At 48.1% G+C, this 18,684-nt stretch overlaps 1 protein-coding gene across 10 annotated transcripts in view; it reads left to right on the plus strand.

Moving 5' to 3' along the window:
• WDFY3 (WD repeat and FYVE domain containing 3) overlaps positions 1–18,684 on the plus strand; it is a 1,391,721-nt gene that overhangs the window by 684,886 nt on the left and 688,151 nt on the right. For all 10 annotated transcript variants that reach the window (XM_085636566.1, XM_085636564.1, XM_085636563.1 and 7 more), the window contains one exon: positions 1,945–2,135. In XM_085636566.1, the coding sequence (XP_085492692.1) occupies positions 1,945–2,135 (191 nt within the window). The remainder of the gene's footprint in view (positions 1–1,944; positions 2,136–18,684) is intronic.

Consider the following 18,684-nt stretch of genomic DNA (forward strand, 5'->3'; position numbering starts at 1 on the left):
AACCTTGGAGCATCTGTAATGGAAAACTGCTTTTTTAATAGCCATTATCATCACACCTAGAGTTAGTGAACCATAAGCAGTGTCCTCTTTAAAACCATTTACAGTTTTTCATCACAATAGAGTAGTATTATGTACACATCCTTCCTTTTTACCAAAAGTAGTCTCCGATTTCCATATTAATCAATCAATCCCACTTCCTACCTTTTTTCCTAACACTTCTTCAGCAGTGGCGAAAACTCTACATTATCTAGATATTAAAAGAATGCTCCTTTTTTATTTAGACAAATCAAAAGATATAAAAAAAATATCTCACCTCCTCTTAGTAAAGCATGTCTCTTTACAGCAACGTTTAGCTGCTTCAAAACAAACCATTGCAAGATGGATAGTTTCATGAGTTTCTTTATATTACCAGATTGCCAATGAACCTTTACCTGGCAAGCCTTAGGCTCACTCTATAAGAGATAAAGCAGCAGCCACGGCGTGGATCAGGCATGTCCTGGTTCAAGATATCTGTATGGCAGCCACTTGGAGATCAATACACACCTGTACAAGACATTATTGTCTAGGCACATACACTCAAGCTGAAGCAAGGTTTGGTCAAGAAACTCTTAGAAACCCGTTTAAATGATAACAAGATGTTTGATTTTCTGGATGCGCACCATGTTTTTAGATATTGCATTGCAGAACGGTCTTCTTTTCTGCCTGTCACGTATGCCTGGCAGCCACGGAATTATTTTTTCTACAGCTTGCTTCTCTGTTCAAAGCTTATGACTATCAATGTAGATCCTACGATGCAGAAGAAAAGGTTACATACCTATAGTCCTAGTTTTTCATTGTAGGTATCTTCATTGAAGTCATAAACGACTCACCCTCCTTCCCGGCTGTTGTGGCAAATGAGTTATAGTTCCCGTAAGAAAGAATTGACTCTCACAAGCAAACTGCCACTACAAGGCATTGTGGGTAGGGGTTCTTCTCAGATTCTTAAAGGAGCAGACACCTTTTTCACTTCTGTCAGTGTTGGCCTTTATGGCCACATTTTATCCTCATGCTTTTTATATAAAAGATAGCATTTTTCCATGACAAATGATGTACATTCCAAAGTTACTCAGCGACTTCAACTACTTTATCCAGCATTCAGAAAGAACATGGCATCTCTGACAGACTACACTGAGGCTCTATGGAAAATTGATTTGAATGGTGAACATTCTTTAGTGATAATTTCCCTAAAGTTTATATATGTTAAAGAAGGTGTTCTGGAGTCCCCTCAGGCAAGGGGTATTATTCAACGTTTATGACTTCAATGATACCTATAATGCAGAACTAGGACTACAGGTATGTATCCTTTCCTTCATGTGCAGGAAATGCAAACACATGTATGGAGGACTACTCTCCCTCTCAGACCGCCACCCCTACATTCGCAGCCAATCACTGATGGTCACATTATGCGCCTTGCCTCTTAAATATGAACAAGATAAGAGGTTTTGTGACCTCTTGCAAATGTTCGTTTTGCGATGCTACTTATTAGTACATCAGTTGTGTCATAGAATGAATCCCGGTGCGCAAACCAAAAGGTGTGAAAGAAACAATGACTGGTTTGTGACATGAGTGTAGTACATCTGGCCCTAAATTCTTAACCTAGTTTCCCTTCCGATCCAAGCACTAACAAAGCTACAACCTGTCCATACCATGCAAATCAATTACAGGCAGGCAGCTATTGCATCTCCCTTTACAGCACCTGAAAGTTTGGCATGTCAACCTTTCCTCTCTTGCAAGTCCATCTGGATCATCTTCGGCATCCATCTTTAAGCTGCTTTTCACAGTAGTGGCTTTTATGTGGCTGGCAAAACTTCACTGTTAAAGTGCTTTCTATTTCATGTGCACATGTTGAGACGTAATTACTGACTTTGTATTCAAGTTTCATTCTGTATGTTTTTCTCCCTTCAGGGGTCAGAACCTTTGTCCCTAAGCCTGTTGCCACCACTTTACAATACATCGGTGGTGCTGCTGCCATCTTGGGGCTAGTAGCAATGGCATCGGATGTTGAGGGACTCTATGCGGCTGTGAAGGCTTTGGTGTGTGTGGTTAAGAGCAACCCACTAGCCAGCAAAGAAATGGATCGAATCAAAGGCTATCAGGTCAGTCTAAAAGCTGTTCTTGCAGCACAGATCAGCTTTCTTTTGATTGTGTCCGAATTACTCTATACAGTGAAAATACGATTATCAGGAGCAAGGTAAGAACTTGCTTATCCCCCCAATAACTAATGTTAATTTGTGTCTTTTTCCATAGTCACAGGCAAAATAAATCAGCTCAGTTTATATTTCGAAACAGTAGAATGTTGTCAGGATTATTGGCACATCTCCCATGAGGTTTTTCTTGACCTCTGTAAAGGCTGCACATTACTGGATGAAAAGTAATCAGTGAAGTGCGCTTTGATGTGAGATTAACCCCAACATCATTGATGGTTGGATGAATGACTGACCTTTGTTACTAACTCTGTATTAGTAAGAAAAATATAGCTCTTTCATATGACATTCTAATAATGAATAACATGTATTTTATTCTGCTGTTGCAACCAGCTCACTTTTGCTTTCTGTAAGCAATGTATAATGTGTAAGTCACATTCTCTTTTAAAATCCAGAAGATTATGACCATGGTGAAGCAAGTTATAACACTCAGATAATAAATTATATGTACTGGACCCTCTTATGCATTATAATAATGCAAGGGCCCATTTCAACGTTCATTATGTTTCTCCCCAACCCATCAACAGCTCTAGTGTTATGTTAATTTTCTTCTTTATTTGTTATGAAAATGAAAATGTATGTCTTTAGCTCCCTTATCACATACAGATCAGCACAGTTTCCTACATATTAAAGATCAATAATCCCCTACTAAAGTCAGACTAGCCTGCTATTGAAAGGTATTGCAGTGTGAGCTGCAATAACTGTTGTGGTATTTTTAACATTTGTTAGAGTTAGGATTATAAATGAACATTTTGCAGCATGAAACTCTTCTACATGCTCATTATGTGCTTTATTCTGCCATCTAGTGGGTGTGCTTGGAAGTATTTATTTACACAGATTTTTCACTTGGTGTAGACCTGGTGTGGAGCCTGTATAACTCACTTTGACATTGACCATAAGCCCACAATGCCTCCTAACGTTGCCTCCATTTTTGATTATTTTTTTTGTGGGTGGTGGATTTGGAGGTGCATCAAAGCATCTCACAAGAATGTGCTGAGAGGGCAAGGAATTGCCATCAGTCTGTCGAAATTGTGATCGGAGTTGACACTGATTCGTAGATTCAGGTTTTCCTTGAGGTCTTTGATGTAGTCGGAGAATGTTAATTATTGCTATTGATGTATCTCCCAACAGGCCATAACTCGAAGGACCAATCTACTTGTTCCCTTTTCAAGCGAAAAACCCTAGTTCACAAGTGTAGAATATCGTCTCATTCGAGGAGGTCCAACCTTACTTCTACACTGATATAAGTAAACAAGTTTCAGAGCCGTAAAAGTACATGGTATCCAGTGCTTCGGTAAAAATGCCTAAATTTTCTAAAGAAACAGAAGGGTCACATAGAGACTAATACTGACCCCATATAAAAGGGCAGTCATTGAAAATCCCATTCTTCCTGGTCCAAACTGAGGCTCAACTTCGGAAGATGATCAAGCTTGAGTGCATGTGGAGATTAAGCATGAAGAGACATGCTTCTTGTTGAAGGTTCTTAGTCCTCTCCATATGAATGGACAAAACCTACCTATTTTACCAAATATTTTGCATTAAAGGACTGTTCCCAAGATTAAGTACGTGCAGGATATTTAGCCATACATACCAATGGAGGTAGAAAACTAGGGGTCAGACCTGAAGCAATTCTACTTCCAACTCAAATTGACTCTCTAATACAGCCCCTGCTGCACACAACACCAGGAAGGAGTAGAATTATGTGCTTTATCAACTCTTGGGCGTTCATAAGGGCAGACAACTGGGTGCTAAACCAAATCAAACATGGTTACTGTATAGAGTTTGAGAAAATCACCTACAGTCAAGTAAGAACAGATTAATATTTTTCAACAAGAGATTGCTATAGAAAGCATGATAGAAAAGTTTCCAGTAAAGGCCAGAGATCTTGTTTTGATATCTGAAATTATACAGAGAATACTTAATTGTCTAGCTTTACGACCAGTACTGAATTTTGTGATCAAAGTTATCAAAATTCTACCTCCTAGAGGTTATTGCACTATTGATAAAACAAGACTACTTGGCGACAGTAGTTCTCAAAGACACTCACTCCCACATCTCCATACATCCAGCACATTGGCAGTATCTCAGGTCTGTGATGGTGGAGGAATAGTATCAGTTCAAAGTGTTACCATTTGGCCTAAAGTCTGTGCCAAGTGTGTTGATGAATACAGGTGGTGACAACGCCTCACCCGAGAAGGCAAGCCATGCATGTGTATCCTGACCTTGGCAACGGGCTGGAGAAGTGAAATATATTTCAGCAATGCAAAATGAACATAAAGGCAGTGGTAGTCCTGCTATATCAATTGGGCTTTACCATCAATTGGAAGACGTCCTCCCAGTTATCAGAGAAGAAGAAAACCTTTTAGAGGCGGAATTAGAGCACAGGTAGGCAGGGGTCTGATCAACAATGAGAAGGATACAAGCATTGCATAAGTTCTCCTTCACCAGACGTCTTAGTGTGTGTCAGTGTGGACGGTTACAAAACTGTTGGGGATGATGGCTTCATGCATCATTTGATTCTAAATGCACACTTGTATATGAGACCAATACAAGAATGGTGGACCAACCAGTTGTCTCAGATACGAGGGGGTTGGACAATTTGAATTAGTATAACAGGCAAGGCCAGCATCGAAATAAAGTGGTGGAACAAGGAAAATATTTTGACAATCTGACTTTTCAGAGCTCCAGTCTGCAAACCATCATAACAAATCATGTAGTATGGGGTGCACACATGAGAGAACTCAAATGAAGAGGGCTGTGGTCCACACAGGAAGCAATAAGCACATAAACTAAAACTGAAGATAATTTACCTGTTAAAAGCGTTTCAAAGCCAAATTCTCAATTAAAGGGTATCAGTCATGATGGTGAACGAAACTTAAAGCAGAAGGGAACAGTCGCATACTCTATCACTTGGGTGAGAAAATGCCTTTTTTGACATGGTTAGCCCACCCACATTTTGCCTGGAAAATGATGTGGTTTCAATTGTAGTGCACAGGGTCCCTGCCAACAAGGTCCCCTGTGCATGTGCTTCTTCCTTAAAACTGTTCCACAATTGACAACTTCAGCCCCCTGTAAGTCCCTACTAAATGGTACCCTTGGTGCCTAGGTAATGGGACCTGAAGGAGGTGCCCTAGGGACCCCTCACCAAGGCCATGCGTCTGCAGCTTGCATGCCTTGGTGCATTGAAAAACGACAAAGTTGACATGGCGTACTGCCTGTGTGCCATGCCAACAAGCACTGCTTAAATATAGGTAAGTCACCCCTCTAGCAGGTCTTACAGCGCTAAGGCAGGGTGCACTATATCACCGGTATGGGCATATCTGCATGAGCAGTTATGCCCCTACAATATTTAAGTCTATTCTTAGATATTGTAAGTGCCAGGGCAGCCATAGAGAGTACATGGGCTGGAAACTCGACAATTCGAGTTCCCCAGCACCGTGATGGCTTTGTAATCCCTCCTTACTACCGCTTTTTCTCTTCTTATAACCTCCCATGAGAAAACCCCATTACAAGTGTTGTTACTCAGTATGTTTTAATTGCAGATCCCGAGCACTAATTTCTTAAATGGCTTTCTCCTGCAGGCGGAACACGCACTCCCTCAACACTTTTTTTTTTTTAATGTACCCACCCTGGCACGCCTCAGCTGGAATAATGGATTACCACGCCTTCCTTTCGATATTTGCGATGCCGAACGCAGCTGCATGTCTTTTTGTCCTGTTTATTTACTTTAGTTACAATCGCAGCACCCACGCTTTAGCTTTAAACATGTTAAGCTAAAGCGCGGGTACCACAATTGCTTCAAAAGTAAGGAAATAGAAAAAAAAAAAGTGCAGCAATTGCTTTTCAATGCAATAGCTCTCGCATTACTGAAAGTTTGACCCATTGCCATTTTCAATATTATGAGCAACGCCAATAGCTCAAACTTTCAGTAATGTGAAACCTATTGAATTGCAAATGTTTGTTCTAAATTAGTTTCAGATTCATTCATTGAGTGTGTGTCTCATTTATTATTGCCACTGTGTTTACAACAAATGCATTAACACAATCGTCTGCTAAGCCTAACTGCTCCCCACACTACCACAAAATAGAACATTAGTGAAATCTATTTAGCCTCTGTACAACCTCTGGAGATTCACTGTACTCACTACACACTATACCTCTTTTTGGTATAGTATATGGTGAGCCAGCCTCTCACAACTTGGAGATGGGCAAATCATGTGTCAGGCGTACAAAATGTACACACAGACAAATTGCTCACACAAGTGGGAACGAAAACATTCTGTTATGGACTAGCTGTTTATGCAGAGTGGAACACCGCATGTGGATCTGTTCACAACAGTAGACAATTCTGAATGCCAAAGCTTCGCACCAAGCATTGCCATCTTCTTTCAAAGGGGAATGCACAGTTGCTAAACTGGTATGGGATTTTTGCTTATGCTTTTTCACTGATGGCACTGATCCCAACATACATAGAGATATTCAACAGTTCCATCTTAATACTCATCTTTATAACATTGAGATGTCCATGCCCAAATGGTATTCATACCTTATGTGAATGGCAGAGCCAAATGTAGGTAAGATCCCAATGCAGAAGGATATTATAACTACGCAAGGGAAGTTATTTCATCCAAATCCAAAGGATCTGTAGTGAACCACTTATATCCCGAAATAGCAAAATTCAGTAACCTAAGCCTCCCCCAAAAATGCTTAAATGTTATAAAAGTAACATGAAACGTTCCACATGAAAGTAGGCAAGATATACAGAATGTTACAATTTCCACCAACGGTTAAAAGATGAAGCTGTTCTAGTTAGATTTTTTTTTTTTTTTTTTTTGAAACCGTTTATTGCAATCTCAAGAATATACAGGTATGGGCCTACAACCTCCCGGCCGGCCGCTAGAATGACAGGAGCATATGACATACATACAAAAACACTTGGCGTTGCAGAGGAGCAAAATCAGGGGGTATCAGGGTCGTGGGCCACATCACTCTGACCCCACAATACGGTTTCATTTTACACAAACAACACAAAAACCACACCCGCAAGGCAACCTGCAATCGACAGTAACAGCACGTGCTCCCCGAATGGGGGACCCCAGCCATCCACAGGAGTCTAAAGAGGGGAAGGGGAACAGATCGAGGACTGGGGGAATTCCATGCTCGGGGCTAGGAAAGGAGTCAACTAAGGGGACGGGGCTGGTGAGGCCGCAGGCAGCAATGGTGGCGCGCAGATACCCCCGCGGTAGGCGTTCCAGGGGCCCCATACCTTCACCCATGCCCCAGGCTTACCCCTCGCCACATACACCACCTTTTCTCGGAACATGCACCAATCCATGTGTTCTTTCCAAGCCGACACCGCCGGGGGCCTCTGGGATCCCCACAGTTGAGCAATGTCACGCTTGGCTATCATATATCCCAGAGTCACCCATCACGTCTGCGGAACCGAGTAGTCAGTTGGTTCCCACACATTCAGCAGGCATCTCCTCGCTTCAGGCAGCAGCGCGACATGCGTAACCACTCGCAGGACCTCATGCACACCACGCCAGAATCGCTCCACCTTCGGGCATTCCCACAAAATATGCAAAAAAGTCGCCAAAGCACCACACCCACGCCTACACAACCCATCCTCAGCATAGCCCATACGCAGAAGCCTTGGCCCCGTCATGTAAACCCGGTGGAGTATCTTAAGCTGGACGAAGCGAAGGCGAGCCGGTATGGCCACCTCCTTCGGAGAGGCCACCGCGGAAATCCAGTCCTCGTCGTCCAACTCCAGCCCGTCGGCAACCCAAGCCTCGCGGAGGCCAGTCAGCAGGCCCGAACGGTCGTTGATCAGTTTTTTGTAAATAAGGGAGATCGTGCTGTCCGGAACGTGGCCATCCAGCACTCTATCCTCCAGGGGGGAAGACTCCGGGATGGAGGCGACGTCTGGGAAGACTGAGCCCAGCGCGTGACGAACCTGCAAGTACCGAAAGTATTCACTGCCCTGCAGCTGAAACTCCGTCTGCAGCGTCTCGAATGTTTTAAATCCCCCTCTCGTCCAGAGGTCCCCCACTTTACTGATGCCGATCGTGTCCCACTTCTCGAAGCCCTTCGAGGTCCACAGGGAGCCCAATCTCTCAGACGCGTACAACGGTGATGCCCGGGTCAAACGGTCCTTCCACCCCATAGCTGCGTTAGCCGCGTGCCATACTCGTACCATGACACGCGTAGGTCCCGTCAGGCGGGGGCCGGGCGCGCCAGAGTAGAGCGCTCGATTATAATCGCCACCAGGCAGGAGCATCTTGTCCATTTCAAATGCCGGGTTTAAGGCGGGCCCGTAAAGGCCATGATTAATTGCAGCCAGCTGGGAGGCCCAGTAATACCGTTTAATATCCGGGAGGGCAATCCCCCCGTCGTACCATGGGAGCGTCAACTTCGCCAGGGCAATACGCGGCCTCCCGTCCCAGAACAGGCGGCGCTGTAGACTCTCCACCTCACGGAAGTAGCGCGCCGGGACTAAATCCATAGTATTCTGGAGAGCGTACAGGAAGCGTGGCAACGACATCCTCTTAAACAATGCCGCCCGGCCGAGCGGCGAAAGCGGCAGGCGCCGCCAGCGCGCGACGTCCTCCTTCAAGCGCTGGAGGGGGGGAAGCAAATTCCGCTCGTAGCGGGCCTCCGGGTCCAGAGTAATGTAAACCCCCAGGTACCGAAACCCCTGTGAGGCAATCTGGATCGGACAGCCCCGCGGGAGGACGGGAGCCTCCCCGGAAAGCACATACACACATGATTTAGCCCAGTTGATGACAAGGCCTGAATTGCGGCCGAATGAGCGCAAAACATCAACCAGGACAATCAGTGATTTACGCGGGGAGGCTAGGTACAAAAGGATATCGTCAGCGTATAGGGACACGCGGTCCTCTTATTCGGGGGTCCAACGGAGACCACGGATGGAAGGGTGCCACCGCAGCCACTCCGCCAGGGGTTCCAAGGCCAGCGCGAACAGGAGCGGCGACAAGGGACAGCCCTGTCGTGTGCCCCGTCCCAGCTCGAATGGGACCGATACTCTTCCATTCACCACCACCTGCGCCAATGGGCCCGAATACAACAATTTGACCCAGCTGATGAACCCCGGGCCAAATCCAAACTTCGCCAGCATGGCCCAGATGTATGGCCACTCGAGCGTGTCAAACGCCATGGTGGCGTCTAAGGACGCCAATATGGCCGGCTCCCACACAAACGGGACACGCGCGAGCACCCCGTGCAAGCGCCGCAGATTAAGGGCCGTGTTGCGATGGGGAATAAAGCCGGACTGGTCTTGGTGGACCAGGTCGCCCACCACGCCGACCAGCCGGTTGGCTAGCACCTTGGCGAGGATTTTGGGCTCCGCATTCAAGAGCAAGATAGGCCGGTAGGATGTAACCCAGTCTCGAGGTCTCCCCTCCTTGTGGATCACCACGATTGTAGCCAGACGTTGGTCCGGCGGGAGGGAGCCCAGCGAGTGGGCCTCCAGGAACATCGCACGGAGGTGGGGTGCCAGTACATCCGGTCGCAGCTTATACAACTCGATCGGGATGCCGTTCGGGCCCATGGCCTTGCCGGATGCGACCGAGCGTATGGCGAGGGCAATTTCGTCGGCGGTAGGAGCGGCATCTAACGACACCCTGTCCTCCACCGAAAGGGAAGGCAGCGCGATATCCCTAAGCAGGGCATGGGAATCCTCCTCCGAGCAGAGAGAAACCGGGGAATACACCTCGCGAAAATAATCCGCGAAACAAGAGACAATGTCTTCTGGCTCGGTGACACGCACACCATCCATCCTCTCAATCAGCGGGACCACACGACTCGCTCTCTCCTTTTTATCCAACCATGCAAGCAGTTTACCAGCCTTATCACCCACATCATACAGTCTTCCCTGTTGCTCTCTATAGAGGCCCCTGGCCGCTTCCGTGACGAGGGCCCTGTAGGCCGCCTGCTTAAGTTGTAGGACATGCAGTGCAGCATCCGTCACCTCACCCTCTAGATCACCCTCCAATTCAGCGATTTCGGCCTCCACCCGGGTCACCTCTTCCCGCTCGCGCCTCCGGGCATGGGAAATAAAGGAGAGGGCCTTCCCTCTAAGAACTGTTTTGAAAGCTTCCCACAGGGAGATAGCCGAAGGGACGGACCCCACATTCTCATCGAAATACCGCTGCAAGGATTTAATCAAATCAGCGCGAATGGTGGGGTCGCGCAGGTACCAGGCATTGATTGGAGCTACTCTGCCCTCCCCCCTCGGGAAGATATCAACGTGCAACAGGAGCGGGGAGTGATCTGAAATACCCCGCGCCAAATGGCGCACCTCTCCTACCCTCCCAACATAGGCCGCAGGGACAAGGACATAATCCAGCCGTGAGAGGCTACCATGGGCACCCGAGTGGAAAGTGTACTGCAGCTGCGTGGGATGTTTTAAGCGCCAGCAGTCCACCAATCCCAGTGTATCTAAGAAGCCGGACAGCCACGCCTGCGCCCGGGGGAGGTCCCTAGGGGGGTGACGATCCACGGTCCCAGAAACCACTGCATTGAAGTCCCCCCCAACCACCAGAAGCCCCCCCGGAAGGTCAAGGAGGAGGCGCCCTAGGTCTGCAAAAGTCGTGGACTGTAACCCCGGTGGGACATACACTGATACAAAGACAACTACTTTACCCTCCATTCTCCCCACTAAGACAGTGTAGCGTCCCCTCTCATCATGGCGCACCTCGTCTATTTCCAACGGGAGCGAGTTCTTCACCATGATGCCCACCCCCCGTGAGCCCGACGTGAAGCCCGAGTGGGCCACCAAACGATAGCCACGCCGATTAATGGCACAAAAGGAATTACCAATAAGGTGTGTCTCCTGCAGAAAGACCACATCTGGCGAAAGTCGTTTCAAATACTGCAGGACCACACCTCGCTTAATCCTATCCCCCAGTCCGTTAACGTTCCAGGACAATAAGGTCAAGTCCCTACCCCCCATCACATACAGAAGCCATCATTCGTCCCCCCGAGAGCACCTTAAAAACACAAATACAATAAAGGGTTTGCCTTGCGGTAAAAACAAACAACACCACACCCCAACCCACCCATCCCAACAGAACTCCCCCCTCCCTGCACCCCTGCATGAGCCCAAACAGCCCCCCCAAAGTGCAGTGTGCCTGTCGCCCCATGAATGATTAAACTAACTAGTCCCCCAGAGGAGGAGGGAGAGCCCCCAAGAGACCCCGTACCACCTCCACAGGAGGGAGACTTAACGAACAGTCAAAAATGACGACAATGTTGTCCAGAGCAAGGCCTACTATTAGTCCCTCAGTCCTGATCCGGCGAGCCCTCCCCTCCAACCGCGCCCCCCCCACCCCCCCGGCCCCGATCCCCTGGCAAGGAGTCCAACCAGTCCCCGGCTGCCTCGGGACGATCAAAAAAGTGCGTGCGGCCATCCACCTCCACCCGCAACTTAGCTGGAAAAAGCATCGCATACTTGAGGTTCAGGTCCCGTAGACGACGTTTGACTCCGAGAAAGCTCAGTCTCTGCTTCTGGACCGCTGGGGTGAAATCAGGATAGAAGTTCACATCCATATTGTCAAGTCTGACCGGTCCTTGTTGCCTAGAAGTCTGAAGGATAGCGTCTCTGTCCCGAAAGTTGAAAATCCGGGCAATGAGAGGCCGCGGAGGGGCTCCGGCCTTAGGTCTTCCTCCGGGAACCCTGTGGGCACGTTCCACCGCAAAGAATTTACTCAGCCCCCGGGGCTGGAGATGGGTGAGAATCAGATCCTCCACAAACAGGTCCGCCGCCGCCTCCTCACGTCCCTCCGGCACCCCGACAATGCGGACATTGTTCCTCCGGGCCCGACCCTCGGAATCCTCCAGTCGACGATCCATCAGGGCGCTCGCCTGGCCGAGCCGGCGCACCTCCTTTTGGAGGGCCGCCACGTCCGCCGTAAGGCCCGAAGTGGTGTGGGCCAGAGAATCGACCCGATCATTGGTCTTGGATAAATCGGCCCTCACCAGGCCAACATCCACGTGGACCGAGTCAATCTTTTGCGCCAGTGTGTCAAAGCGCTGGTCCACCGAGGCCTTCATCTCGGCGATGGCGCCCATAACATCTCGCAGGGTCAGATCCGCGGGCAGCGTAGGAGCATCAGTCGGGCCCTCAGGGGACCGATGCGGCACCTCGGGAGATCCCTTCTGGAGGGTGTAGCGGTCCGTGCTGTTGGACTGATGGGCCGCACCACGGCGGGTCGATTTCACCTTTGCCCGGTCGCCATCTTGCTTTGTGGACATGGTTTCAGTCCCCAAATCGTGCCAATCACCTCGGAAAAGGCCGACAAACCAGTTCACGGGCTCCGGGGGGGGGGCCACCACAGGTCCGCAGGACGGATCACAGGCGGCGGGCCAGTAGGCCGCACCACCGCACACCGCCCCGCAACCCAACCTCGCCCGAGCAGCAAGGAGGGTGCAAAAGTGAAAGTGCGGGGTACGCGAGTCGCCCAGCCCTGCCCGCCGCTGTTGATCACTTTGTCTCCGGATCGCCCCGCAACTCCAATCCGGGGGGCCGGCGTGGAGAAGGCCGCAAACCTCAATCGGTGCTCCCGCCGGTGTCCGAGGTCCAATTTGGAAACGGAAAACGGGTGACACCTCAGCTCGGGCTCACCAACACAGTCCCCTCATCTAGGACAGGATATTTTCAGGATTTATGTAGGAGGTCACGGAGGTCCTCGGGAGCCTCGCACCTACGCGGCCATCTTGGTTGCGCGCTAGGCTCCTCCTGTTCTAGTTAGATCTTGATACGCTTTGTAGATTGTAAGCATAGCTGTATATATATTTAAGAGTACATTTTTCGACCATTGCAGCATATACTATATGTATGAACATACAAGCCTTTTTCACAGCATTAATTAAGCCGAACAAGTATTGGCAGCTAGAGGACCCGCTTACCGCACTACCAGAAGTGTTAATGTGATATATATATTTTGAGACACTGTTGCCCACCTCTACCAATTGGATTGATTGTCGGAAACGCTAAACCCTGGAGTCTGGAGTTTTATTGCCGAACACGGCCCTGTATGAACGATTGTCATTTCCGATTGAAATGGCATGGGACCTTATTTCCTCTTGCTTAGCGGAATCCGAGTGATTCACCGGCTTCTGCATTGACACAAAAACCTCTGTGGAATATTTATATGCCAGTCGCAGGGCTGTCTATCCAAAAAGTCGTGGTCGAACTGATACAGGTTCTTACCCTGAAGAAGTCGGTAACCAGGCAAAACGCTTTGGCTGCACCTATTTGTATTCGGTGAAGAAGAAATTGATTTTAAAAATGCACAGAGTCAACCGAAGGACTCATCTGTTTCATTTACTCACTCCTCAAAAGAATACTCCTTTTTATTGCTTTCATATACATTAATTAAGCCGCTCTTGAAGGGAGTTAAAATATTATATTTCTCCAGCACTGTTTGCCACTGCAATGGAAACTGAATCTGGAGTAAGCAGGTCTAATGAAACCACCCTTTGAACCAATGCATAAAGCGTCTCTTAAACACCAAACGCTCTAAACAGCTTCTTATTTGCCATTATTTCTTGAAGAATGAGTAAAATACAAATATTTGCTGTACAGGAACCATATCAAACTATTTTTTTTTTGCAAGGTTATTATGGGAACACACCCACAATTTATTCCCAAGTCGATATCACCTTTGCTTGTTAACTAAACAATACAGTTACCATCAGGAGCCAACCAATGCAGCAAAGAGAGAATTGTAAATGTTGAATGCAATAAGGGCTGCAATCTGTTATATTCAGGAAACAAAAATACCAGAAAGTCTAAACGGTTCTTCATTGCAAATGCACCACAAACATGCAGGAGTATCCAAAGGGGCTATTTCCAGATGAATAGTCCAAGCTGTGCTAATTTGCTAGAAGTTAGCAAATAAATATCTGTTGGGCCAAATGTCCATTGTATTAGAAAGAAAGGAGTAACTTTGGTTTTTATATATACGTAAACAAAATATGCATGGCATGGCCTATACATTGTTCATCCAAGTGCGCCCTTACAGAACACTACTGTGTGGCTATTCAGACAAGTAAGAAACCTGCATTGGGATAGTCATTGCTACTTGTTTAGTACCACTTATTCTACACACCCCTCTCCGCAGGGGAAAACACCCTACTAGGTAATTAGTGCACAGCATGTAAATCTAGGTGTTTCTTGTTGCAAAAGAAACCAGTTACTTACAAGTAAGACTAGTTTTACAGTTTGAAGCTTTTCTAGACACATATGTGACCCTCCCACCTTCCTAGTAAAAGGTGAATAGTAGTGTAAAAAAAATCTAAAATTGAGGCTGTGTTAGGAGGCATTTGGGTTTGTAACAATATCATAGAGAGTCATATAGCCTCTGCCTAGGTTGAGGTCCATGGTAAAAAGTTTGTAAGTAAACACTTCTGGACCCAACCAGTAGATAGTAGAATAATACACAGCATGTGAATCTAAAAGAGATTCAAGCTGCCAAACCATTTGCAAGACTTGAGAAAGGCTTGGGTTACCCGATTACGTCTCAGGAAAATAACCTTTTCAACTAATAGAACAAATAATTGTGATTATTCAAGAAGTGCTTGACTCATGATATGCAGTACTTAGAAGTGTTCTTGTATGATCAGTGAAGTTCACATCTTCTGCAGTCAAACTGAAGAACACTGAATGTTGTTCTGTCCACGGGTTGAATACAAGCACACACTTCTTTACTGGTGAGGCAGAGCACATACACACGACTTCTTTAAATCCGCTTAACACAGTGGATATTAATATTGTTAATCAAATACTTCATATAGATGTGACCATAAGGGTAGTTTGAATCTTCTGATGAAGAGGGATCTGTCCCATGTCCCAGCACTTTGTACATTTCTTTTTCCATATGCTTTGACTTATCATTGAAAGCAACACAGATAAGTTGACATTTGCAGATAGGAGGAAGCTGTAGGTTGAACAGCCAGTATAATTATAGAATTGTGTTGGACTATAACAGTTTCGCAGCACCGTCAACCTCCCACGGAATATATTTTGTTTATTTTTTGGTCCCAGGATTGATAAACACAGCTTTTAAATTGTTGATGATGTGCTTTAAATCACAGCCATCAGTGTCCTGTACACATGTCCTTGTCTTTCGGAGGCCTGTATGAAGATCTTCATATTGGATGTGTTCAGTGGCACAAACCTTTATATGTACAACATCTCTCAACATTTGAGGTTGATGACAGAGGGCATGGTCAGTGATGGGTCACTAGGTCATTGCTCCTTGAATAGGAGTTACAAGCTCATTGGTGCTAGAGTGTTCTCCTGTGGCTGGAAGGAACAAGGCTGTGGGAGAACCAGCATGGTCACAATCAGGAGCTGATGGCCACAAAATTTGAAGGCAGGTTTTGCTTACCTGAAAATAAAAACATAAAAATTCCCCCGAAGATTGAGCAAAGTGGAACATGCTCATGGTACAAACCAAATGCACTTTGAGACTGTTCCATTAAAGTGTCCTGTCAGACGCTCATTGGTTAATACATCCTCACCTAGTAATATGCTACTTTCATGTGCTGTATGGTGAAGGAATTCGATTTGCTGGCACTACAAGAGGGATAAAAATAAACTTTATGTTCGAGGCATATGAGCTGCAGATTGTACACTTAGCATAGATCGCCATCTGGTGTTGGGCCCGGATGTTTGCAGTTTGTTTTTCTTCTTAGACAGTCTTTGGAAGTCACGAGTTCGGTGACTCCTCCTTCGGTCCGTACTGCGCATGGGCTTCGGCTCCATCCTCAGATTGTTTTTTTCCGCCATCGGGCTCGGATGTGATACTTCGTGCTCCGGCTTCGAACTTCTACGGTTCCAGCCTCGACAGAAAATCCTCGTTTCTTCGAGTTTTCTTCATCATCTTCATCTCTCGAAGCGGCACTTTCTCCATCCCGTACATCGGCACCGGCCTTCGGGCCCTCCTCGACTCCGGTCCCGGCCGATGGAAAGGACTCCGTTCAAAAAGTGCCCAAAATGTGGGTCTAAATTTCCCCACACCGACCTCCATCAGGTGTGTAACCTTTGCCTCTCTCCAGAACACGAGGCTAGAGACTGCCCCGCCTGTAAGTCTTTTCGATCAAAGAAGACCATCCGGGATCGAAGAGCTCGACGCACCATGGCGCACTCATCCTCCACAGCTCCACCGGACATCTTCGGAGACGGCGCCGAACCTTCGGGGCAACTACACACCGAGCAGGAGGACGACGTCGTCAGCGCTTCTGAGGCCGACGACTCCGACGTGGAGGACATCACACCGGCGCTGCGGGTCGTGAGTACTGTACCCCCTCCCGCCCCCGCGCCCAAAACCAAAGAGACTCAGGTTACACCCTCGCCTGCAGGCCTGGGTAAAACCAAGCACAAAGCTTCTATCACCCCACCTTCGGGCCCGGTGTCGAAGCCACAAAAGTCTCACGGCAGCTCGGGCTCGAGCCAGCCGACGCCTGGTGCCGAAAAACAGCATCCGGCACCGAAGAAAGCAATACCCAGCTCGACTCCAAAGCCACCGGTGCCGAAGCCTGGACTCTCGGTGCCGACCAAACACAAACAAAAATCTGTCGGCACCGACGCTCCGGCGCCGAAAACTCCTTCGACGCCGAAAACACCGGAGGCCCCAAAAAAGGCACAGAAACCATCGAAGCTCTCGGCTCCGAAATCATCGGTGCCAGCGGACGATTCAACGCCACTGGCCCTGTTTACACCAGACCCTTTGCAAAAGACTCTGTCTAAAGATCCAAAGACTGGGCTATTGACTCTACTTGTCAAGAGAAGACGCCTTGACACTCCGGCTCCTCCTCCACCACCCAAACGGAAGGACTCTGCTACTTCTCCCCTCAGAGTGCCCTCCCCACTACCTCCTCCTCTGCCTCCTCCACCTCCTCCACCCCCTCCTCCACCCCCTCCCAGGTCTCCGCCACCCTTACCTCATCGCTCCCCGACCCCGTCCCCAGATCCGGATTACGGGGATCCAGATTATGACCCGGCGGACGCCCCAATGGACCCCACTCCACCGGGGACCCCTGACCCATGGGAAGACTACCACAAACCTGACATACCTGATATGCCTCAAGACGACCTATACCCATCTAGGCCGTCTCCCCCAGAGGACTCCTTAGGGTTCCATCACTTAGCGCAGAGAGCAGCACACTACCATGGGGTGGACATGCACAGCGAACCAGTGGAAGACGACTTCCTACTGGATACATTTGACATTCAGGACAAATCCACGTCTATTTTGCCCATGCTTAAGGGTGTCACCAAGCATGCTGCAGAGGTGTTCAAAGACGCTGTCAGGGCCAGGGTACTGAACCCTAGAATAGAGAAAAAGTACAAGGCGGCACCCACAGACCCTGCATACATTAAGGGCCCTGCTCCCTTAGATTCCCTAGTTGTCTCCACAGCTAGAAAGCGGGCTAACTCCCAGTCCTCAGGAGAAGCCCCACCGCCAGACAAGGAATCGAAACTTCTAGACGCGTCTGGCAAACGCACCGCCTCCCAAGCTGCAAACATGTGGCGCATTGCAAATACACAAGCACTACTTGCGCGCTATGACAGAGCACACTACGACGAACTTGAGGCTCTTATGCAGCACCTTTCCAGAAAAACACAAGCGCAAGGCTCATGACCTGATACAGGAGGGTAAACTAATTACAAACACCTCCATTAAGTGTGCCCTCGATGCAGCCGACACCGCTTCTAGAGCCATAAATACCAGTGTCCTGCTTCGTCGCCATGCCTGGCTCAGGATCTCTGGGTTCAAGCCTGAAGTCCAGGCGTCCATACTCAATCACCCCTTTGACCAACAAACTCTCTTTGGGCCAAAGGTGGACGAAGCGTTGGAAAAGATGAAAAAGGACACAGACACAGCAAAGTCTATGGGGGCACTCCAAACGCAAGCCTCTAAACGTTCCTTTTGACGCTCATCCTTTCGTGGCACAGGCAGAGGCTTCTCCACCGATAACGCCTCTACCTCCTACAAGTCCCCTCCTCAAAATACCTTTTCAAAGGGCAATCAAAGGGGTGGTTACAGAGGCAACAACAATAAGGGCAGGGGCAAAACCAACAACACCCGTTCTGCCACCCCACCCGCACAATGACTTCCCTCCGCTCCCCCCAGACCATCCCACTCCGGTCGGGGGCAGGCTACAAAACTTTATCCACACATGGGAGTCCATAACATCGGACAAATGGGTGACCCAAATCATTCGGTCAGGGTACTGTCTTGAGCTAACATCTACCCCACCCAATATCCCACCAAGGCACCGTCCAATGTCTCAAGAACATTCCACACTGCTCAAACAAGAGGTACTCTCACTCCTCCAAAAACACGCTATAGAGCAGGTCCCCGTCAATCAACAAAATCTAGGGGTCTACTCCCTATATTTCTTAATACCA

Source organism: Triturus cristatus, chromosome 2_1, assembly GCF_964204655.1.
Source record: "Triturus cristatus chromosome 2_1, aTriCri1.1, whole genome shotgun sequence".
NCBI lineage: Eukaryota > Metazoa > Chordata > Amphibia > Caudata > Salamandridae > Triturus > Triturus cristatus.